The 24,377-nt window shown below is 42.5% G+C and overlaps 1 protein-coding gene across 2 annotated transcripts in view; it reads right to left on the reverse strand.

Moving 5' to 3' along the window:
* Vsnl1 (visinin-like 1) overlaps positions 1-24,377 on the reverse strand; it is a 111,322-nt gene that overhangs the window by 55,695 nt on the left and 31,250 nt on the right. For both annotated transcript variants that reach the window (NM_012038.5, NM_001378929.1), the window contains exon 2: positions 5,864-6,030. In NM_012038.5, coding sequence (NP_036168.1) covers positions 5,864-6,025 — 162 coding nt within the window. In that variant the 5' untranslated portion in view covers positions 6,026-6,030. The remainder of the gene's footprint in view (positions 1-5,863; positions 6,031-24,377) is intronic.

Raw genomic sequence — 24,377 nt, forward strand, 5'->3', positions numbered from 1 at the left:
AGCCATCCAGAAAAAGGAAGCCATGGTTGATATTTTCTGCATACACTGTCAATATCTATATTCAGGCCAGGGTAGAGTCTTACCATTCACATGGGTGTGGAGTAGGAGGGTTCTTGAAATGGCTGCTCATGACAACAATACATATTCACTCAGGAGTCTGTCCACTCCCCACACTCTGTTAGGTTTGTTTCTTGGTTTTGTTGTTACAGTGGCAAAGCAGGCTAGGAATAGACATAATCTAACCAAGACGAGGACCTAAGGATACCAAGAGAGGGCACTTTATCCTTCAGATGGTTGCTTGCTTATCTGTGCAGTTTGATTATTTTTGAAAATTGCAGTGGCTTCCCTGAAAATGGATTAAAATGGTGAACTATCTTAATTTTGTAATCTTGGTTTGGCAACCAAAATGATTGTTGGAAAGTGGAAATTCCTATGGGCAGACAATCAGATACTTGGTTCTTATTGACAAAACACAGCTCTTTTCAGCCTAGCTGCATCAGTGCTGGGGGCAAGGGGGATACCACATAATTTGCTACAACTTTTGTGATCAGAGACACAGAAAGTCCTGGGTGTGCTGGGAGCCAGTGCAGTGCCCTTTTATTAGTTGCAGAAGGCTGAGAGTTTACGTGTGTCAACAGCAAAGGAACCTGGACCATACTAATTTTTTAGGGCTGCCAAAATGAAGTACCAAATACTAGATGAATTAAACAAGGGAAATATTCTGTGTTGTGTGGTTGAAGGCTACAAATCCTCAACAAGGCATGGACAGGCCTAGTTTCTTCTGAGGTCTCTTTTTGTGACTTCTAGATGGTGTTTTCAAGGTCTTCTCTCTATATGTCCTGTGTGAAGGTCTCTTAGTTAGGGTTTTCCTGATGTGAACAGACACCATGACCAAGACAACTTTTATAAGGATAGCATTTAATTGGGGCTGGCTTACAGGTTCAGAGGTTCAGTCCAATATCATCAAGGCGGGATCATGGCAGTGTCCAGGCAGGCATAATGCAGGAGGAGCTGAGAGTTCTACATCTTCATCTGATAGCCACTAAGATGAAGACTGACTGGCTAGTTAGAGGATCTCAAAGCCCACTCCCACAATGACATTCTTCCTCCAACAGGTCACAACTCCTAATAGTGCCACTCCCTGGGTCATGCATACTCAAACAACCACACAAAAATTCCAGCCACATTGGGTGGGTGGGTGGGGTCTGTTCACTATATTTACCTTGCTTTAAGTTAATCAGCTCTTTAAAATCCCTACACCTGACTACAGATGAATTCATAGGTACTAAGGACTAAGATGTCAGTGTACAAGTAGAGAGGGGACAGAGTGCAGTTGATAAGAGAACCTTCAAAAACCCATCACCCAATGAATATTTTATCTTTTAAGATTAAGAGCAAAGTATTCCACCTCTCACTGTATTAGTTACTTTCTTGTGTTGATAGTCCACTTTGAAATTAGCATCTCTCCTACCCATTCTTGTCCCATCATCAAGCATGAATGCCAATCGTTCTGGAACAGTGGTTATTTGTACCTTCTATATTAGCTCAGGAGATCCTGCAGGGCAAGGGCAACTGTTCTGAAGTTGTTGTCCAGGGATGGTTACACCACAGGGCTTCCCAAGAAGGAGCTATGTAGCCAGAAACAATACTTCCCAAAGCTGCTTTGTGGCAGGCTCCCTGCTCACTGTTGGGTTTATGTGGATTGTAATGTTATGGCTACATTTCTAAAGAATAAAACCTGTGTCGAACTGGGAGGCACCAAATCTAGATCTGTGTCACAAAGCTTACTCCTGTAGATGAGTGGGTTGCTGATATAGGGCAACACCACACACAGGCACACAGGCAAGGATGTAAATTACATCAGGATAGTGAGATGCCCTCCTGTACTCTCTTTATATACAACTCCACCGAGATGGCCATAGACAAGGCCAGGCAACTTCTCTTAACTGCTTAAAGGACTCCCTTCCCTCTCAGAGGTGTGAGCTCTCTTTTTCTGAGATTTATCCTGTAGTGTATTCTGTTCATGGTACTTTAGGATTCTCATTGGGAGGCCCTACTGGGTAGGGTAGGTAATGTTTGTTTATGTATATGTGTGTATAGAGTATATGGTATGGATGCGTTCGTGTATATGAGTGTGTGTAAGTATGTAGGTTAGAGGTCAAGATCAGGTGTCTTCTTCAGTTTTAATTACTTATTCTCTGAGGCATTGTTTCTCACAGAACCTGAAGCTTGCAGATTTGGCTATGCTGGCTGTCCAGTCAGTTCCAGGTTGTCCCTCTCTCCATTTCCCACAGCGTTGAGCATCCCAAATCTTTAACATCTATCCTGCTTTTGCCTTCCATGATGCTAAGAAATTTGTCTTATTTTTCTAAACCTGTGCTTTCACATTGTTAAAGGTCTACTTAATGAAGATGTTCTTTTACATTTGAAACTCAGAAAGGCTCTTGTTGTGAGGGCGATGGTCAGGGTCATGGATCCTGGCCTAGTGGATGAGTGATTCCCATTGTTTAGCTTCTGTCTTAATCTTCATCATAGTTGGTTTTCCAGCAACTGAGGTGACATCTGGAATGGCAAACAGTTGAACAGCAATAGAAACTGTACAGGGATGAGAGGCTGCAGTGGGCTTTGGCTTATCAGACTGAAGTGGGCTTTGCATTGCCAGAGTCTGCAGTTAGCTTTGTTCCACCAGAAACTGTAGTAACCTTTGCTCTATCAGTGGGTTCCAGGATAGCTCTGCTCCTGACCACATAGAGAAGAATTATTTGAAGGACCCATTCTCCAGGGTTCTGCGCCTAGTCTTGGTGAATACTGGCACTCTTCTGAAGTACTTAAGTCATTTCTCATCAAGTGCCCTCTGGGCCTCTTACATAACCCTCAGCCTTTCCCCTCCTCACCCATCAGAGCTGCCTTCTGTGCCCGTATGTGGCATCGTTCTTCTGTGATTCTCCTTTGATCTCTGTCCTTGAATGACTCTGAGAAGAGTTTGTCTGCTTTCTGTCTATTTGACATAAGAACTGAGTCCATATCCAAGTCTCACTTTTAAGGAGCTGAAATTAGAGGCTTCCTAGAATACCCAGAGCTTAGAAAATCTTGTGTCGCTTTTCTGAAGCAAAGCCATTGAATGTGGTTGGGGTGAGAGTTGGGGCTGAAGTGGAAATAGGGGTGGCAGGTGACCCCAGTCTACACACTTCTGTGTGTCATGAAGCACAGAGGGATGTCCAATGCTTACACAGCCGAGCTTGAGGCTGAGGCTTTCGCAGGATACGAGTGACAGAGCACATTTCCTGCTTCTTCAAAGTCAAAAGCCCCTTGGTTTTAGACAAGTAGCAGCACCTTGTGCTCTCTTAATCATGGTCTTCGGTGATATGAAGGTGACTTGGACACAGCTCACTTGTCTCTGATTTCCTTCATGCTGACAGTAAAAAGTTTCCAAGCACAGGTTAATGCCAGACGAGGAAATGGCAAAATCTGAGTCTGAAAGTGGAGGGGAGTCACCTCCAGTGATCTAGGAAGTACATCTGTTCTACTTCTGCTCAGAATTAACTTATACCAATTATATAGTGGGAATGTCTCCTGGAATTTCTACACAAAATGCTAGGGACTAGTTACTTAGATCTTTTTAGGAATGCCATTGTGGTCTTAAATGTGTGTGTTATATATATATAATATGCATTATATATACTATATATAATAGTGTATACACATATACAAATGCATATGTAGATAAACACACATATTTGTGTGTGTGTGTGTGTGTGTGCTTATTTTCTGCTTTTATTTTATTTTATTTTATTTTATTTTATTGCCAACTTGATACCACCAAGATTCACCTGGGAAGAGGGAATTTCAATCAAGGGTCTGCCCAGAGCAGATTGGCCTATAGCTGTATCTGTGGGGAATTGTTTTGATTGTTGGTTGATGTAGAAGGGCCTATCTCACTGTGGGTGTTGCTACTCCTGGCCAGTAGTCCTAGGTTATATAAGAAAGTGGGTTGAGCATGAGCCAGAAGGAGCAAGCGTATAAGCAGTGTTCCTCTGTGGTTTCAGCTTCAGTTCCTGCCCTGACTTCCCTCAGTGAAACTGTGACTTGGAAGTATAAGCCAAATAAATCCTTTAGCCAGTCTTTATCATAGCAATAGAAAAAATAACCCCTGCTCTCTGTGTGTATATGTGTGTGCATGTATGTGTATGCCACAGCACATATGTGGAGGTAAGAGGTTAGCTTGTGTAACTTGGTTCCCTTCCCAACATTTCATCATGTAGTTTCTGGGGATCTAACTCAGGTAGCCACGCGTGGTGGCAAATGTCTTCACTAGCTAAGCTGTCCATAGACTTCTCATAGTGATCTTACAACATGTATACGTATTTCACAATATATGTTCCTTTCTACATAAACTTGATGACACAATATTTTATACATTCTTTGGGTTCTTACATGTACACAATTGATCAGCCATCACTTGGAATGCCTGACTGTCATCAGTAGTCCATGCAATATCTGTTTATTAATTTAGTTTGGCAGCTGGCAAGCTTTTAATCCAATAAACAACCCCATACTTACTTACCATCCTAAAACATAGCTGAAACTTTGACAGGATCTGAACCCTACCCCGATCTCCATCTCCTCCCTAGCTCCTTCCTCTCCTCATTCCATATTCCTTTACTTTCCGTTTTCTATCAACCCCTGTACTTAACTTGTAGTTCTACAAAGCTCATTTTAATTTTATTTCTGTCTAATCCCTGAACTTACTTCTGTACTTGTATTTTGCTGGAGTTCAGCTATCTTGATGGCTGTATATTTCATTGTATAAATATGCCACAGTTCATTTTCCATGCTCCTATGGTGAGTTCCAGTTTTGTTGCTGCGTACAGAGAAGCTCTGAGCATGGCCCTTCTTGAACATGTGTAAAAGTGAAAGTGCTGGATCAGAGATTTTGGTAAATGTCCAGCCTCAGAGCTAAAGATCCTCAAAGCTCTACACAAACCTCCTACACATGGACACGTACCTGGATAGTTCACATAGCTCATCCTGACATTTGTTATAAAAAATAATAAGAAGTAACATTTTCTACTTGGTATTTCAGTCAGAAAAGGTTAAAACAAAAAAAAATTGCATATCTTCCGTCAGTGTAACATTATGTAAGTGTCCACAAGATGGAATGCCCTAAATTACACCAGAACCACAGTAATTCACAAACTCAGGCAAACTAGAATGATGCCAGTGCAGCAGAAATTATATTTTGATGATAGCCAATATCCAGGAAAAGATTACCTTCTAAGCAATATAAAATACAGAATCCATGTGGTAGACATTGATGATTCAATATATGTAATACCCTCTGCTTTTATATGAGCTGGGCTGGGACTCTAAGTCCTTACCTGGAGGCAGGAGAACCTTTCTTGGTGAAAGATCACTCACAAGTACATTCTCTTTAGTGGAGAGAGAAAAAAAATATGTGTACTTCACATATTTCTCTATGCAAGTGTGATCAGCAGACACTATTTCTGAGACTTTAATAGCTCTTTCAGCAGTAACTCTCACCAGCTAAAGCCATATATAGTATTTTAGCAATTATTTTTTTCTTGTTCAGAAATTTGCTTCGCTTATCTCTAGAAACACACACACACACACACACACACACACACACACACACACACACACAAACACACACACACACACACACACACACACACACACACACACACATACACACACACAAACACACACACATAGGCTAGCCCATGCAGGCATGCATGCCCCTTTGCATCAAAACTGCCGTTTAAAGATTAGAACGGAAAGCCAGCAGAGCTGTTTCTAGCCAGCTAGTGCTCATTTGGAGTAAGAAACGGTCAACATCCCATACCTTCACATAGAGCTGCTGGAACTCCTCGAGGTTCAGCCTCCCGCTCGGACAGTCCTTGAGGAAGCCCTTGTACCACTGCTTAAGCTCATGCTCATTGAACTCAGTGCTCTTCACCAGGTCCTCCATGACTTCTGGGGCCAGTTTGCTATTCTGTTTCCCCATTTTGCCTGCAGAAAACCACATTGAAAAAGTTAGCACTGTTGACGGTGAGGGTCTTTCGGTCAGAACTCACTTCTGCCTGTCTAATCACAGTCTCCATGTCTGCATCCTTCCCCTTAGTTCTAGAATAGCCAGGAACAGGAAAACCCCTTTGGACAAGGCTGAGGTCTGTGCAGCATATCCTCTTTGTCATTATGTCACCTGTCACATGGCATTGACTCTCCATGAAAACCAGACAGCTATTGTTCCTGATGTTCATGTTAGGTATATGGGAGCTTGTTTGCTACTTCTGTGAATTATAGTTCATTAACACTTGATACCCACACACCTAATTCTACATAGATTTTGCAGGGTTATTGGGGGATATATGGCAAGAACCACGGGAGGACCTTGTAACCAAATGTTTAAGAAGGTATTTGGAAATCCTAATCATCTACCATAGGTGTCTCAGTCGGACGAATTCCAAAGACCGGGAATTTTTTTTTTGGGGGGGGGGAGGAGCAGAATAATAATAGTCCATTTTGATTAGTCCAGTTCTAACTCGTCTCATCTCTAGACATTTCCTACAAGACTGTCATCGGCATTGGCTTTTCCTAAAGACTGGTTAGTGAATTTCTATTGACTAAACTCCACTTTGTCATTTTTAATCATTCAAAGTTAAAATAACAGTGCATAAAGTCATGTCTCCTACATGAGTTGAATGTTTGCATATTCAAGAGCAGAGCAGAGCGTGGGGGGACAGGTCAGGTTCAGAATTTGTGCATTGTCACCTTGATTTGTAATTAACTAGGCATGCTAGTTATAGAAATATTAATTACTGTCCTCTCTCAAGTTCTTCATAAAGTAAATTGGCAAGATATAAAAAAAAATCCAGCTTTATTGTGATGGCCAATCAAGACATAAATAGCTAGGCAAAGATTAAGAATAACTTGAAATTAAAATAGGTGTACTTTTGCTAGATCACAAATCTTTATGAATCCTTTCAAATGTTGTTTTATAATAAGAAAATAATTAAAACGTTTCCAATAAGCCACAATGTGACTGAAAAATTTATGAAAAAATGAGGTTACATCAGAAGGAGAAAAGTAGCAGATCTTTAGGATCCAGTGAACAGAGAGATTTAGGTTTTAAAGAATGTGCTCAAATGGGCCAGTTATTCTATGCACTCTGAGCAGGTCTATACTTGCAACAGCCCTGAGGGGAAAATGCCATCTCATATTTTACTTTTGTAATTATTTAATCTTGTGCTGAAACGTCGCATAGCCTTTATCAGGAACCTGCCCTGACGTTGAGAAGGTCTTCCACCTTGGCACCATCCCAGCAGCGTGGGACAGTACATGGGATACTTTAGGATGGGCAGTTATTTCCCAAGCACCTATGTTTAATAAAGGGGCTCTGGGAACAGCAACTTCACCCTCCATCATGGAGCCTCTTTACTTACTTTTGCTCTGAATTTCACTTGTAAGTCTCCTATTAGCGAGTGTCTCTTAATTATAAGTTACTGTGGGGCTCCACAGCTGGATGTGGAAATCAAGTGGGTACTCAGGTGTGAGATTTAATTAATCTGGGTAAGAAAACTGTAATTCACTGTTAGCCTCATAATCAAAAGATAGAGCACCAGAGTTTTCAGTCCATTATTTTGTTCTTTTTGGTAGAGAGGCACCAACCATGATTACCGATTAGAATCCCACCTTACAATAATAACTACTGAGGATATAATGTTGGCTTGGAGCAGGCCCAACACGGGGCATTTCACACACTTCAAAAAGAACGAGGATGGCTCCCTGAGACTCAGAACATGGGGGTAACTTCTACGGAGTCACACACCTAAGGAAATGCAGAGCTGGGGTTGGAAACTGGAGTTAAAGACTAGACTGCATTAGCAGAGATACAGAAGGGATGGGAATGCCTCCAGGAACAGAAGAGGAGGAGCAAAAGTGGGAGGGTCAGAGAGATAGAGAGTCTAAACCACTTTTAAAAAGGGAAAAAAAAAAAAAAAGGGAAAAAAAGAGAGATGGGTTATGTTCTGGGTTGGCTGACTTGTTAAGGAAAGATTTATCAAAATCACACACTCTGTAGATATGTATTAATAATTAGCAATAGGTTAAAAGTTATGGGAAAAAAGCGACAGCCCAAATGCCTTTAGATATGCAACAGTGTATCAGTTTAAGAGAATGTTGGTTCTCCATGGATCATTTGTGATGCCATAAGCTGTTCCTACTGGCCGGGAAAGGATGGATGTCTCTCTCACATACAAGGGGCATTGTTAGGGCTCTGAGTCATGATTCTGGAGAACCAAGTGCATACCTTCATGCCTTTTTGGTTACAGTCACGGTCAAAGCTATTGTGCAGGTGTGCCCGGACTGGGTGGATCATGCACAAAGTCTTGTTATGGCCTGCTCCTGTGATTGCACCATTATCCACCGCCCCGCCCAGCCCCAACAGCCCAGGCCTCACCAGGCTTTATCACTTCCTCAACCCCCAACCCCCATTCTATCCTAACCTCCTGCAGTGCACGGCTGCATGAATAAAGTCACATTCTTACCTGGATCGCCACCTCAAACTTCAGCACTGCCCACCTTGTCTCTAGCACACAGCCCATCTCCCTGGCCTAGCACATGCTCTGCTGCTTGCTCAGTAGCTTCACTTCCTCCCAGTCTGTCTTGTCGCTCGATCTGGTTACAACAATGGGTGCTTACAGGTTTCAGAGCTAGCACACAGTAGCACAGACTCGCACAGATTTGCAGGTTCTTTAGGATGATGCCCTGTGTTGTCTTCACGTCCATTTCCTTCCCTTTCTTTTAATTGACCTCAACTCACATCTTAACCACTTCTGGGAGACCTTCGTGGTGGAGGGACCATCCAACCTAGAGCACTTCCTTCTTGATAAAGTTTCCAAGATCTTTGTTTTCCTACTGGATTTTTTTCTTTCTAAAACATTTTTTCTTCCTTCTTTCCTTTCCTCCTTCCCTCCCTCCCTCCCTCCCTTTCTTTCCTTTTAAAAGAGAAATAGAGAGACAGAGAAAGAGAGAGAGACACACACACACACACAGACAGACAGAGATATGTCAGGTGTGTGTATGGGGGGTGACTGTCTTTGCACCCTTGGTAATTTCTATTAGATGCTCCACAAACACATTTTGAGGGACTGAGTAGCAATCATGAGAACATACACATTTGATATGCATTTTCTCAGGAAAATCCATCTCATTATCTCTACATGAAGAGAGCTGATGGACTCATAAGTCTGAGATACAGATCCCAGATGGCAGGAATGTTTTGCTTAACTGTGTGGAAAATATCCTGCCCTGATAAAGACAGGTTACCTGTCTTTTCTCATCCTTTAATTTTGAATACCATAAAGGCACTGTCTACGCCTTCAGTATCCTTGGTGGCTAACATAAAGATGACAAGGTTTTTAAATTAATGGGCGTGCACACTTCCAACTCATAGGCCTTTCATTCTAGTCTACAGTGATATGAGCCAAGCAATCTTTCTTATTATGGAACTAGAATGGCAGAAAGGGTAAAAATGATGGCAAGACTTAGAATATTCCCAAGCAGGGTTCCCATGACGTCCAGGGAGGAGAGGCGTGCTACCTCTGTCTCCAGCTTGCTCTGTGATCTTGCGAGAATCCACCTTCCCTCACACTCAGTTTCTCCACTTAAATAGGGAACAAGTTGGGTCAAGTGATCTTTGATTCTCTCCTAACTCCGCCATTGTCTGGTTGGCTGCACACATTTTCTAACTATGAGTCACAGCCTTCAGACTGGCTTTTGTCAGCACTTGTCCACTCTGTATTTCTACCTGAGAATCCATCAGCACTTGAGCATTTTTATTACCCAAGAAGGAATGGGACAGTGACTGTGTTTTATTTTTAAACTTGTATTCCAGGCAATAAGGGAAAATGAACCTCCACCCAAGATCAAATGAACTTCCTGGTGCCTGAGATGCAGAAGACAGAAGCTCAAGACTAAATACAAAGGAGCAGACTGAGGTCGATGGTTCTTGTGGGCACAAGAACTCAGCAAGGACGGAATCTTTGACAGAAAGCCCAGATCACTTAGTTGCAAACTTAGAATAGATGGGGGTTTGTTTACGATCTTGTTGTACAAAAGGCTTTTGGGTAGCAGAGTTCACCCATCTACCAGTGCTGTCAGAAGGAGATTATTAAAACTCCCATTTTATTGCTAGTGCGTCAAAGAACAGAGAGACAAGGTGATTTGCCCTAGCTTAATCAGCATACGAATGGTTAGTAAGGCATGATCATAGGCCTCTCATACCACTTGGCTTAATGATATAGGCTATCATCTTCTCATTCCTAGAGGCTTCAACCATCTCAACTGGTGGTCCTGCCACAAGGTTTGTTTATTTCCTTTCCACGTCCTACCATGTCCATACCCACAGCTCCTACAGGATAATTGTGTGTGTGTGTGTATGTGTGTGTGTGTGTGTGTGTGTGTGTGTGTGTGATATACAGCTTCCTAGTACATCCCAGGGCCTGCAACGGGCACACAGAGCCACACAGCCAGCTCCTGCCAGGTAATCTGGCAATCAGCCTGTTTGGATCTTAATAAGATTCATCTATAAAGCCAGGGTGGCTGAGATGGAGCAGCCAAGCCACATGTGCAGACACACAGCAGCGTAAGTACAATGGGAAACAGGCTTGGACACCGGCCCAGCCTAGCAGAAGGAAAGGTTTTGGGACCCAGGCCTCAAACCTCTGGAATGCACACAATGCACAGTGGGGTGGAAGACACCCTTGGATGGGAGCCAGGGTGGTTCTAGTGTCAAATTACCAGCTCAGCCTCAGACAAATTAGCTCTTAGCTCCAGCTCTTGGCTTCTTGTCTGTGCACAGAGATAACCAGAGGAAGCTGGCCTCGCTCATGTGTCAGTTACTTGGTGCTACGGCCCTTTGCTCCCCGTCACCAGTCTATACCTCAATACTCATGCAAGGTTCTGTTCATTCCTGCCTTCTCCATGACATTACATGTAGCTTTCAGTCCTTCTTCCTTCTTATACTTAATACAGGTTTCCTGGTTGTAATGATGGGAGACCTTAGAAATAGAAGCAGACAGACCCTGTCCCCTAGAGAAACTCAGTCGGGCAGGAATTCCTAAGCAAATTCTGTGGGAAAAGGGTCTGGATATGGCAGGATATAAATGGGAAAAATGAGTCTCACCCTTGAAGGGTTCACACATACCTTAAACACAAAGCATGATGAAATGATGGTCATGACAGAACGTTGTAGTGACAGAGGACAGACAAAGAGATAGAATCCCACCAGGCAGTCAACTTTATCTGTGGCTAATTCCCAGGTAATAACTCCACTATACCTGTGCAAATACACAAATTATCCCTGCTACCTTTGTAGAACCCTTTCTCCTTAGAGAGAAGCCAGCAACTTGCAAAACAGATAAGTACCACCATTAGTCAACTGTGTCCTACCACTGCATGCCATGGAGGGATCAGAGCAGCCAGAGCAGGACACAGGGAACCCAAGCTCTCTCTGAATCCTCCCTCTTCCTCCTGGTATCTCTGATATAGGTTCTAGATTCTTGTACTGGGGACTGGTACACACCATACACTTAGGGAAGACCAAAGCCTGTGAGAGCTGCCTCTACAAGCTTCTTGTGCAAACCTTCTGGTTTTAGACTAGAGGATTTGACACTTGGGAAAGTGAGAGATTCTCTTAGATCACAGAGGCAGCTGGGGGCTGAACTGTGATGAGAAGCCTGGGATACTGAGCCAGCTGGTGTCTGACCCCTGACCCTTGTGGTATGCTGTCCCTAAGCCAAAAGCTCAAAGGCTATAATAGCCAAGCATGTTTATCTCTGTGCAAAGAGGTTCAACCGACCCATGTTGTCATTCTGCTAGGGCCCTGCAAACAAGTGATTGTGGGCTGCTACTTTCTAAAGGATGTTAAGAGGGTTGGGAACTAAGAGTCATAGTTGCCCAGATCATTGTATAGTGGTTTCCTTTTGAATAAAGACAGTCACTTGAGATCTTGATAATTTCTACTCCATTTTTTCCTTCCTCCAAGAGCCAAGTCTTCATAAGCTGTATGTCTCAGGGGATAGTGAGGGTGTTGATGGCAGGCTGGCATTTCAGTGCTGTCTGGGAACCAAAGCAGCTTCGGGGAAGAGAAGTCCTTTCTCACAGTATTCTCTGATGCCATCGCCTCAAACCCAAAACCTCAAGGGATTACAGCTGAGGTTCTGGCCCACAAGCTTGAAATAGGCAGTGGGACTCAAGGCTCCATCCTCAGGGACTCAAGATAAAAAGCAAAAGTACATATTTGATCTATAATAAATGAGGAAAAAGACTTTGATGGCAGCAACAGTGGGTTTGTTAGGGCTAGCGACAAGAGATCTGTTCAGGAAAGTGTAATGAATACATGAAGGCGAAAGTGGAAGTGGACCCCAGGGAGCACTCATTCTACAGCTTTGCTTTCTAGCTGAAGACCTGGGGAGGTCAGGGCACTTATGCCAGAGAACATAGGGACTTAGTAACAGAGCCCAGTGGTACCCTCAGCAAGAGGCTTGAACACTGATGCTGTGCCCATGCCTTGGGTCGTGGGGCACTGAGGGGAACTGCAGGCCCCTACAGAATTGGAAAGAGTCTGTACAAGTGCACAGGGTATGCAGAGAACCCTCCCTGACTAGGCCTGCCTTACCCATTCTTTACCAAGTTCCTGTCTGACCTGTGCGGATGTTGAATACAGACTGAAATCCTGAAGTGGTTCTGGGGCTTTGGAGAGATGATCTACTCCAGACTCCAGGCTGGAAGCTGCCAGTGAAGTTACTAGATGTCCCAAGAGACATGAGGTCTCTTCAAAGGGTTGTAATCACAGACAGCTACTATAGTGTCATCACCTTCCAATGTTTTAAAGACCCTGAACATTTCTTAATGATCTGAGAAATACAACCCAGAACAAAGTCATATTGACTCTTCAGTGCTTGCTTGTCCATAACTTTGGAAAAGTTTCTTCTCATTGATTTTTTTCCCTTTCTATCAGGGCTCAGTGTCTCCCTTATATTCAGCTGGACTGAGTATGAGGGGGCAGGAAGTATGAGCTGGGCACAGGCTCTGGTTAGAATCAAGCTTCTGATAAATATAAGTAGGTGTCTTTTTATGAGGTACTTCAGTCAATGGGTCTGGGAACCATTCTTTGCAAGTAGAAATGATATTTCCTTGTGTGGATGTTATGGGGTAAATGAAATGACACGTTCAGTTCTTTCCAAAAACATCTTCCAAGAAGTGGGTGCTCAGCCGTAATGCCTATTATTAATCCCGCCACAGGCATAGCAACCAGGCTGATCTAAAATATGGAGAGCTGGATGTTTCCAGATTTTACATGGGAGAAGAAGCATCCGGGACTCACTCGAGATGGCCTCACTAGGTTTGTATGAGCAGAAGTACACAACTCTCAGGGCATAGGAATTCTAAGTTGTCTCTGTTGACGCTGCATCATGGTTTGAATAAAAATACCCTGTAGGCTAATTGTTTAAGTATTTACTCTACTGTCAGTGGTGTTATTTTGTGAGGTGGTGAGTTCTTGGGAAATATGGCCTGGTTGCTGGGTGATATTGAGGGTGATATGGTTCTGAGGCAAACTGCTTCGTGATCTGTTCATGTTACAGTTAATTCTACAGACTCCTGCCACCATGGACTTACTTATCTACTCCAGCCGCCATGACTTCTTTGCTATGATGGGCTAGTCACATCCTCTGACCTGTAAGCCAAAATATAACCTTTCTCCCTTAAGTTGTTTCTGTCATGTTTTCTGTCACAGTAAATGTTCTGTTTAGTTTTAATTGCCATCTTGATAAAACCCATAATTGCCTGGGAAGAAAATATCAATGAAGAAACTTCTAGATCATGTTGGCTTGTGGGAGTGTGTGTGTTTTGGTGGAGGGGGGTTCTCTTGATGCTAAGTGATGTGGGAAGACTGAGTGTATTGTGGGCAGCACCATTCCCTAGGCAAAGGCTTCTGAACGGTATGAGAGGAGAAAGTTAGCTGAAAACAAACAAATACGCAAGGATAAACATGTTTATCCCTCTCTCTGCTCTTGTTTGTGGATGTGAAACTTTATGTTCCTGCCTTGACTTCCCTAAAACAATAGACTCTAACCTGGATTACAAGTCAAATAAGCCCTCTCTTTCCTAAATTGCTTTTTGTTAGGGTATTTATAACAACAATAAAAATGAAACCAAGACAGTGACATAGATGTAACTAATACATATGGCTTCCTTCAAATAAAAGTATTTTAGATATGATTGAGCCTGGAGTCAGGAGTAGGTCATCCCTCCAAAGCCCCAGGGATACTTATATATGAAAAGTCACTGGAGGATCCCACATCTCAGACAAAGCATCAACTCTTGAGTGAATGAGATTTCTGCCCAGTTTTGGCTCAGCCACGGAACAGACGTGCGAGTTGATTAATAGCTGGTGACCTTTTCCCTGGGACTGACTCAAACAGCCACCCACTTTTCTGCAACCTGCACCTTATTTTCATTTCCCTGTGCATCCAACCATTCTATATATTTCTGAGGAATGGCTTCTATGAAAGGAAATGGGCTGTCTTGGGCATTGTCAGGTCCTTGCTTGGTTCTATGAGGTAACAGAGGAAATGCTTTCATTAATAATCACAGCCTTCTGTACAACAGATTGTGTTCTGGGTTGTGCTGCCAGGACCCAGTGGGGAGGGACCATGGCCCTTATCTTAGAGCAGCAGGGAGCTACTGAAAGGAGCAGGCCAAGACTGTCCCCTGTCACCAGCACATCCTCGTTATGGTGTTGGGCCTTGAGCACTGTGGTTGCTATCCTCTCATTGTTTTCTGAGTGAGCCTTGGTCCTACGAGAGTGGCCAGTGACATGTCCACATGCCTGCACAGTAGCAGTGTCTCAACCCCCTCATGATCCAAATCTCAAGCCACTGTATATTTATTCTCTCTCTCTCTCTCTCTCTCTCTCTCACTCTCTTTCTCTCTGTCTCGTCAGGGTTTCTCTGTATAGCCTTGGATGTCCTGGAACTCACTCTGTAGACCAGGCTGGCCTTGAACTCAGAAATTTTCCTGCCTCTACCTCCTAAGTGCTGGGATTTTACTTAACACACTTTTGAGATGTTACCACTATAGAAGTTCTAAAAATGTAGATTAATTTGTATAATGGGGTCATTTAATTGTTTTAGTTTTCTTTTACATCGTGTGTATGTATGTGTGTGTGTGTGTATTCTCAAGGACGTTGTATCTTTTTTTTTTTGTTTGTTTGCTTTTGATCTTCTTTCTAATATGTGGGTTTTTGGGATCGAACTGAAGTTGTCAAGCTTGGTAATAAATCCCTTTACATCCGAGCCGTCTGTTTAACTCTGAGTCCTGCACTCTGTAGGCTCAGTTGCCCTTGAACTTGTGGTTGATCCTTCAGCTTCTCATCTCTAAGTGCTGGGGTTACAGGCAGAAGTCAGCATGACTGGCTGTCTGGATCTTTAGTATAGATTATTTTTAAATTTCCATACGAAGAAAGCTTTCTGTAAGTAAAATGTTCTAGTGGGAAGAAATGTGATGCTGAAATCAATCAATTAATTCTCCCCTCACTTATTTGTTTTGAGACAGGGTGTTATATAGCCTAAGCTGGCTTTGAACTTGCCACCTCTAGTTTATGCAGAGCTGAGATTAACACAAGTGCGTTAATGTCCCCAAAAGAAAAATCAGAGGAGACATCACAACAACCTAGTAAGCTGGGAAAACAGGTCACAAAGTGGCATGTGTAGTATCACCTTGCTTCACTTTGTATACACACTTGCCTAGCTTACATACACAGGAAGCTTGGGCACATTCTAATTTATATTAAAATCTTAACAGTGGTTGTAACTGTTGGCCGTACAATGCTGGCATCCCACTGACTCCTGCATCTGTCTGGGTGCATATAACATTAATAGTAAGAAAAGAAACAGGATACAATCTCTATTTCACCAGACAAACAGTAGTTTTTGCCATCTTGGGATGAGAACTGTGCTGTTGCTTTTCCTCAGTGCTGGTCATTAAAAAAAAAAAAATCGCAACATCACGTCAGGTTTCATTAATAGCCACTGATACCATCAGGTAGTTGAGTGAAATGAATACAGTGATACTTAAGAGAACCCAGGAAAGTTTCTCAACACCCCAGAGAAGCTGGGATAGGGAGAAATAATGTCAGAGGAAGAGTCTACCCGACTGGGCCAGGGACTGCCAGAGGCTCAGCTCTCAGAGGCTTAGTCATGTTGGACTAGCAATGCTGTCCTGCTGGCACCATGCTTGAAGTTTTACACGTTTGCTAGATGTAAGCGAGGAGTGAGATTATGAATACCACAGTAGAGGCTGAAGTGCCACTGGATGCTGTTTACCAATTGGAATTCTAAAATAGAAAATTCAAAGGGAGGTACAGATGACATCTGGGTGCCTAAGGCCAGGTCTAGGGTTGCCCATTCAAGTGCTGAAAAGCATCTATCTGCAGGACAAATCAAAGAACCTAGAAGCCCCTGAAAACTGTTAACTTCTCCAGGACAACATTATCTGTCCTCGTTCCAGGAAACACAGAATGAGGATTTACCTGAAAGTGAAGCCCACCACTTGGGGGAACCCAGTCTGCAACTTTGGGCTTCAAAGCCTGTAGCTAATCTAAGGCAGCTGTTCACAACCTGTGCGTTGTGACCCTTGTGGAGGCCGAACGACGCTTTCACAGGGATGGCATATCAGATATCCTGCATATCAGATATTTACATCATGTTTCATAACAGTAGCAAAATTACAGTTAGGAAGTAGTAATGAAAATAATTTTATGATTGGCAGTCTCCACAACATGAGGAACTACTGTACTAAGGGCTCACAGCATTAGGAAAGTTGAGAGCCACTGCTCTAAGGACATATTTTTCTAGAGTTCCACCAAAGTTTGTGGGTTGATCTATTATTCTTTAGCTTTGAGGGGCTCATCGTTCTCTGGAGCACCAGGCCCATGTTTTAGATTTATACTTTGCTCCTCTGCTGCCGTGAAGATTTATTGGGCTAACAATCCCATGCTGTAGTCCGTCATAAAGGGAAGTCAGGCAAGGAACTCAGGAAGGACTCCAGATGAAGAAACTGAAAACCAGGCCACCGAGAGGTGCTGCTTTCTGTCTTGCTCCCCATGGTTTGCTCACTGCTTTCTCATAGCACCCAGGGCCACCAGTCCAGGGGTGGTATGTCCACAATAGGCTGGGCCCATCTACATTAAACACTGATAGAGAAAATGCCCCCACACACTTCCCCACAGGCCAGTCTGGTGGAGGGGATTCCTCAGTTGAAGTTCCCTCTTTGCAGATGACCCTAGCCTGTATCAAATTGACAAAGCCCTAACCACCACGTAGTCCTAACCTTGACAGGGTTTGTTTGAACAACTTTTACGAGAGCCTGGGTTTTCACTGAACTTCAGCTTCCTCATGTCCACAATTCTACAAAAAACACAACAAAAAACGTCTGCTTTCCCTAATGAGCAGGTCATTGTAAGAAACCATCTGTGGATGCTGCTTATAAATGAGACAGCTGTTGCTAGCACCTAACTGGGTATGTTTTCTAGGATATGTGAGATGTATAGGGAAAAAATGGGCATTTTAAACAGGGACAAGGAAAGGGAGTGAATTTCAAGCCACTAGCCTGATGGAATAAGTCACCTGTTGCCCGAGCAGCCAATAGAGGGTACAGAAAAGGAAGCCAAAAATGGGGGGGGGGGGAGGTGCCACATGGAAGGAGAGACACACCCAAATGCTTTCTCTTAGAGCTTCAGTCATATTTCCCAAAGGTTTTAAGATGGCTGCTGACCGTCTTTGATGTGTGGCCAGTTCTGAATTAGGCTCACCTTGTCCTTGAGGAGCCTTTGTGAAACATCCAGCCAGGCTGGAACAAAGCACTTCATTATGGACATGAGAACTATCTTACTGAAAGGGACAATGCCAAGGCTAGGAAGACTAAAATTAGACCTTCCGGTTGTGTTTGACTTGGCAGTCTTGTGTGCAGGCTGCTAATATGGCCCCCTCCTTCCCAGCCTTGGGCCTTCTGAGAGCACAGGTAACAGGTGTTGAAGGCGATGAAATGCTGCTTCTTTTGGTACCCCGTGGGGATGACAAATGCTTCCGTGCCCATGTCGCTGCCACTTGGAACAGAATGTTGAGCAACACTTTGTTTTTTACAAAGCTCATTTGCAGATTAAGATAAAAATGCGTTGTTTGTTTCTCATTAATCTAATGTCCTTCCATGTCGAAACCATTAGGGAGCCTGAAGACAACCACGGAGTGTGTTTGAACCTTGCAGGTGTTCATCTGAGAATTTTCAATTTTGCCCTGTGTAACCACTTCAGGATCCAAGGATTTGGTTATCCCTGCCTCAGATCATGCTGTGGAGTGGTGAGCTCTTCACAGAGGAGTCAGGCCTCCTGTCACATTGAGAAGACACCACTGTTAGCTGGTGCTCTGGGCAAAGTTACAAAGTCTCTCTTATCATCATTCAGTCAACATTAAGTTGTGCATATGAATAACTACTTCGAACTACAGAATGAAACACCAAATCTATATGCCTGATGCATTAGCAGTAAGGACAGCAGTTCACAATGTTGAATACATATGGTGTGTTCATGGATTATTTTCTTCAATATCACATGTATGTAGTATAAGTACACTGTCATGTTTGTGTGTGTACAGGTGTCCTGTCTTGGTTTTATGTCAACTTGACAAAAGCTAGAGTTATTTCTCTTATGGGCAAAATGCCTCCCTAAGATTGGGCTATAGACAAGTCTGTAGGAAATTTTCTTAATTATGATTGATGTATGCATGGGGGAGGGCAATTGAATTGTACATGGTACTATCCCTGGGCTGGTGGTAAGAAAGCAGGCTGAGCAAGGCATGAGGAGCAAGCCAGTAAGCAGCATCTCTCTGCACCAGCATCAGCTCCTGCCTCGGGTTTCCTCACTGTTTGGATTCTTATCCTGACTTCCTTCAATGATGAACAGCAATATGGTAGTGTAAACCTAATAAACACTTTCTGCCCCAGGGAAGGTGTTTTATCACAATAGTTACTTCAAAAATTAGGTAGAGTTACTATTGTGACCCACACATATATATGTGAGCATGTGTGAGTGTGTGTGTGCATGTGCATGCAGTAGCTAGAGGATAAAGTTGGTTGTCTTCTTTAGTCACCCTCTGTCTTCTTATTTGAGAGAGGCTCTTTCACTTAACTGGAGCTCTGCAGTGATGCTAGGCTGGTTCGTCCATGGGCCCCAGTGACCTGCCTGTTTCTGCTGCCTCAGCTCTGGGACTATAGGTAGACGACCCATGCCATGTGGATGCTGGGGATCTAAATTCAGGTCCTCATGCTTGTGTAGCAAGCAATCTATCAGTTGAGCTATTTCTTTAGCCCCCTTTGTAACAGTTTGATGAAGTAGGTCCCACCATGTCTTTCATCTTTCCTAGGAAGTTCACCTGTGCAGGGTCACATAGCAATGGAAGACCTGGTATCTGAACCTGTTAGGTGTCAGCACACACTGCTATACATGTTGCCTCAGTAAAGGAGGCAAGAAACAAGACATGTAGAATAGAAGCTGCCATTTCAGTGTTACACCTCACAGCTCTTTTTGTCTAGGTGCTATTCTTCCTATGATCCTGTTTCTTCATGTGAAATAGCTTTAAAGGCACACAGAGACCCAGACCCTTATCTCTCCATTGCCGGCTTCCAGTCTTCAGTAGAGGGAGGGGGTTTGAGTACAAAACACAAAAGCAGCAATTCAAAGGGTAAAGAGTGTGTGGTTTACAGAAGCAAAGAGTCTGCAGAGGAAATATGAGCTCCCCTCAAATAAATGCAGGACTTACTGGCACAAAAATAGTCATATAGATCAGCATAACAGGATGGAGAGGCTAGAAATAGATGCAGCTATGCATAATCACTTAATATAAGATGAAGGAAGCTTTTCAGAATGAGGGGGGAAGGAAACATATTTTATATGTGACCTCATCATCCCTTGAGAGCAAATTTGATGAAAAAAAAAAGTAAGTTAACCACACTATATGTTCTATATTTAAAAATCATTAACATTTGGCATAAAATGTTACAAGCCATAGCATTAAATTTTAATATGGAGGAAAGTCAAGAGAAACTATTAGAAACTGAAAATCTAGAGAAAATATTCACACCTTTGTATTGGCACACTTGTAGGTAAACAAATACAAATTATTAAGGCAACCACCAACATCAGTAAAGAAGTGAATGACTGAATGCTAATGGATAAATCTCAAGAATAAACACAAATAGTAAACAAACTGGGAGAAGCATGACTTATTTGTTAAGGTCAGGGTGGCTTTTCCTGACTTAAATGCAATGATAGCAACTATAAGGCTAATAGAATATGCACATAAAACGTCAATGTTTTAGGAGTTTATAAAAACAGGTAAATGTAAATAACAGTGAAGAGAAATACATGCTTTATAAATGACTTTTATGGACTAAAGAAGCTTACAAAGAAAGGAAATAGGGACAACTTGGGTAAAGCACAGGAGCAGAATGTTACTAAAAGATGAACTATCAATGGAAATATTTGCTCCTACATAGAAATGTCGTTAAATTGTATGTTGTTCCCTAGAAATTGCTAGAAATTATAAAGCATCAGGTTCATTTGATCCAAGGTGGGATTTAGGGGGCGGGTAGAGTTAGAGTTGTATGTACTTGTGTATGCACGTATGTGTAGGTATGTTTGCCTGCGTGCATCCATCCACATGGAGGACAGAAGTCAACTTTGGGCATCTTCCTGTATCAGTCTCTTCCTCTTCCTTGAGATGGAGTCTCTCACTGAACCCCGAGCTTGATGATCAGGCTAGGCATCCGCTAGTTTCTATCCATCCCATCATCTGTGCACTGAAGTTATTGAGAGCTGGGGATTTGAACTCAGGTCATCATCCTTACACACACTTAACCTATGAGGTCATCTCACCAGGCTATGGAGAAGGTAAATTAAGGAAATAACCCAAGGAAGAAAAGTGATAGACAGGGATGTGTTTATTTCAACTTGAGTTGATAATCATAAAAGTGCCAGACTATAACCATTCCCCATTAGGGAAGTGGGTGGTAAATTACAGAATTTTATCTCAATGAAATAAAAATATGAATGCAATGTTGAAACATTGAAAATTGCTTATGATATGCTAAGTGGAGGACAGATAAATGCAAGATTAAAGTGCTCTATAATTATCATGTATACACAAAGTGAAAATTATTTTCCTCCTTTCTTTTCTTTGTTGATGGGTAAAAAGTGTGAAGTATGTGCAGAACCCATGCTATGTATGAGAAGATAGAATGAGATAAAGTGCTTATTCCTGTGCAAGCCAATGATTCAACACAGGGGAGATACATAATATTCAGGGTAATTAATTGCAGGTTACAAGAGGGAATGACAAATGCATTCTCATAACACAGAGGACACTGTGCTAACAAAAGAATGTTAAATCCTCATATAAAGTCTCCTATAGGCTATAGCTTATATTTGAACAGGGAACCTGAAAGGCTCTCTGGAAAATCTAACAAATGTTTTCTGTTATGAAACTGAGAAGCTTGAGCTGTGGAAAGAGTAAGAAAATAGCTTTACTTTAGAGAACTGCACTTAGGAGTTGGGCAGGTGTTTTCAATCCAGGTGTCAAGTGCTTTTCATTATTTTCTAGGATCCCTATAGCTTTGGAACCTTCAGAGTACCCAGGTGTAGGTGGTCCCATTTAAGCTAATGATGGATGGCAGTTGTTTGTTTTCTCATGGTTTTAGGGTGCAGTTATTTTTCTCCCCTCTCAGCCTGGGAGGTGACAGCAGCAGCCTTGGAATCCCTTCCAAGGGTCCTTTATTCCTTCAGCTGGCCAAATTGAGCTGTTTCACTTTTAGCCCATTTTTTCAAAACGTTTATGGATGCATTGAGTGAAACAGTAGAGCCTTAAGGGTCTTTCCTTTCCAACATCCAGCCTGAGGATCAGCTGTTACAATAGGGGAATGGAAAGGATTCAGGAAAAGTAAAAAACGAGGACACCTGGACACTCTTGTGGGACCGGTAACTGCCAAGAGATCCCAGGAAGGACAGCTTCTTGTCCTGCTTAGTGAATCCCTTAATGAAGACAGTTGTGCATGGTATAATCATATTTTGGGCACCAGTGATGGTCCCAAATGATTATAATGGACTTGAAATTTTCCAGTGGTCTAGTGACATTACAGCCATCCAATGTGATAATGGAGCTCAAAACATCATGTACAAAGCAGGCATGGTGGTGCATGCTTGCCCTCCTAGCTACATGGAAGGTAGATAGAGGAGGAGGAGGAGTATAATGTCATTGTTTACAAAGGCAAGTTTGAGGCAAGCTTGGCTACATGAAGTCCTATCTCAATGAACCAAATGAACAAAACCACTTTTGCTAAATGGTCATGTTGTCAATTTGTCTTCTAAATATTCTGCTTATACTCAGACATGGGTGCTCTTGGCCTTAGAGAGACTTTTTTCCCCCTCAATGGTTAGCTGTCAATGGAGAGATGCATGACTGGTCAAAGTGCTAAGAATAAGAGACTTAATGCTCATCCCGAAAGCAGACATCTATATTTACCTAACCATTACTAAGGATCAGGGAACATCACAGAAGAGAAGGAAAGAATGTAAGAGCTAAAGGATGTGGAGGAGTACCGAGGAATGCCATCTTCTGGATATGACATAGCTCTCTCTTTCATAATCTCCCAGTAGTTGTGGTTTCTTGTCAAAATCAAAGCAGCTAAGGTTCTGGCATGGATGGAGTGTGAGCTCCAGGCCCAGCCCCTTAGTGAGGAGCTATTGGCAGTTGTTAGTGGCTGGAAAGAGAGAATTCTCCTTTAAGGCTTTGGTCAATGATAGGCTTCCTGTGCTCCAGTGCATGCTCCCCTCACCCCCACATATGTCCAGTACTTACTGGACTTAGTGAGTATAAAAAAAAATGACATGAAGCTTGAGGGAATATATTAGAAAGAATAAAAAGATCAGTAGGAGTGACAGAGGGATGAGAGAGAAATGGTTTGAAAATGAACCAAATACACTAAATTGATGCATGAAATTGTTAAATAATAAAAACGACAACAATAAGTGCATTATATTAGGTAGATACAGCCTCTTCTATCTTATATTTCCTTCCTTCCTTTCTTTCTTTCTTTCTTTCTTTCTTTCTTTCTCTCTCTCTCTCTCTCTCTCTCTCTCTCTCTCTTTCTTTCTTTCTTTCTTTTTGGTTTTTCGAGACAGGGTTTCTCTGTGTAGCCCTGGCTGTCCTGGAACTCATTCTGTAGACCATGCTGGCCTCGAACTCAGAAATCCGCCTGCCTCTGCCTCCCAAGTGCTGGGATTAAAGGTGTGTGCCACCATGCCCGGCGTACTGTTTTTCTTAATTGTACCAAGTGATCAAGTTGAGTCACTGACCTGTATTATGTCTGGTTGTGTAACTGCACTCTAGGATCCTTGCCCAATGATAAAATTGCCTTAGGATGAATTTCTCAGCTTGAATGCCTTTCAATAAATGGTGAATGATTATGCTTATAAAATTCTATGGTCTATATTTGGTTGCTCTATTGAAAAGAGTAATGTTAATGTGTCCAAAGAATTTTCAGCTAGAAAATTAGTTTAAATTTGAACAAGGAAGATGAAAACAAGAATAAGTTGGGTGATTCAGTGAGAAAGTGGAGTTTTGAGCATGAGGTGACCAGTCTCCTCCCAAACTGTGGTTCAGGAAGCTGTGTTTCATGAAAGAGCATAGTGATTCAGAAGAGGCCTTCATATGGCTGGGAGGACTTGAAATTCTGGGTTTTGTACAATTATTTACAGACAATATAGAGGCAGAGGGATATTTTCATCACTGAACTCTGATGACTTTCCCATAGAAGTCTACCTCTCACTTATTAATCTGTCTTTTGATTATCTATATGCTTTCTACTTATCATCTATCTATCTATCTATCTATCCATCATCTATTGAACAGGAAGAAGAGTAGTATAGGGCTGACCAACACTCTCTGGGTACAGATGATGTAGCTGAACTCATTTCAAAAGCCTAACTCAGGTAGAACTATGAGATACTTGAGGATTCGGAAGAAGGAAATCATTATAAACTCAAACCTGAGTAGGCAGCTTCCTTGGTGTTCAAGTTAAACTGATTTTCAGGATGGCATGTCGGCCTTTTGAGAACTACATTCAGACACTTAGCAGTTCAAAGCAGAATCTTAGAATTCATTAAATGAGAGGGAATCTAAAGATCCTGTTGTAGATCAGTCCTTTCCTTTTCTACATGTAAAAAACAAAACAAAACAAAACAA

Source organism: Mus musculus, chromosome 12, assembly GCF_000001635.26.
Source record: "Mus musculus strain C57BL/6J chromosome 12, GRCm38.p6 C57BL/6J".
In the NCBI taxonomy this organism is placed as follows: domain Eukaryota; kingdom Metazoa; phylum Chordata; class Mammalia; order Rodentia; family Muridae; genus Mus; species Mus musculus.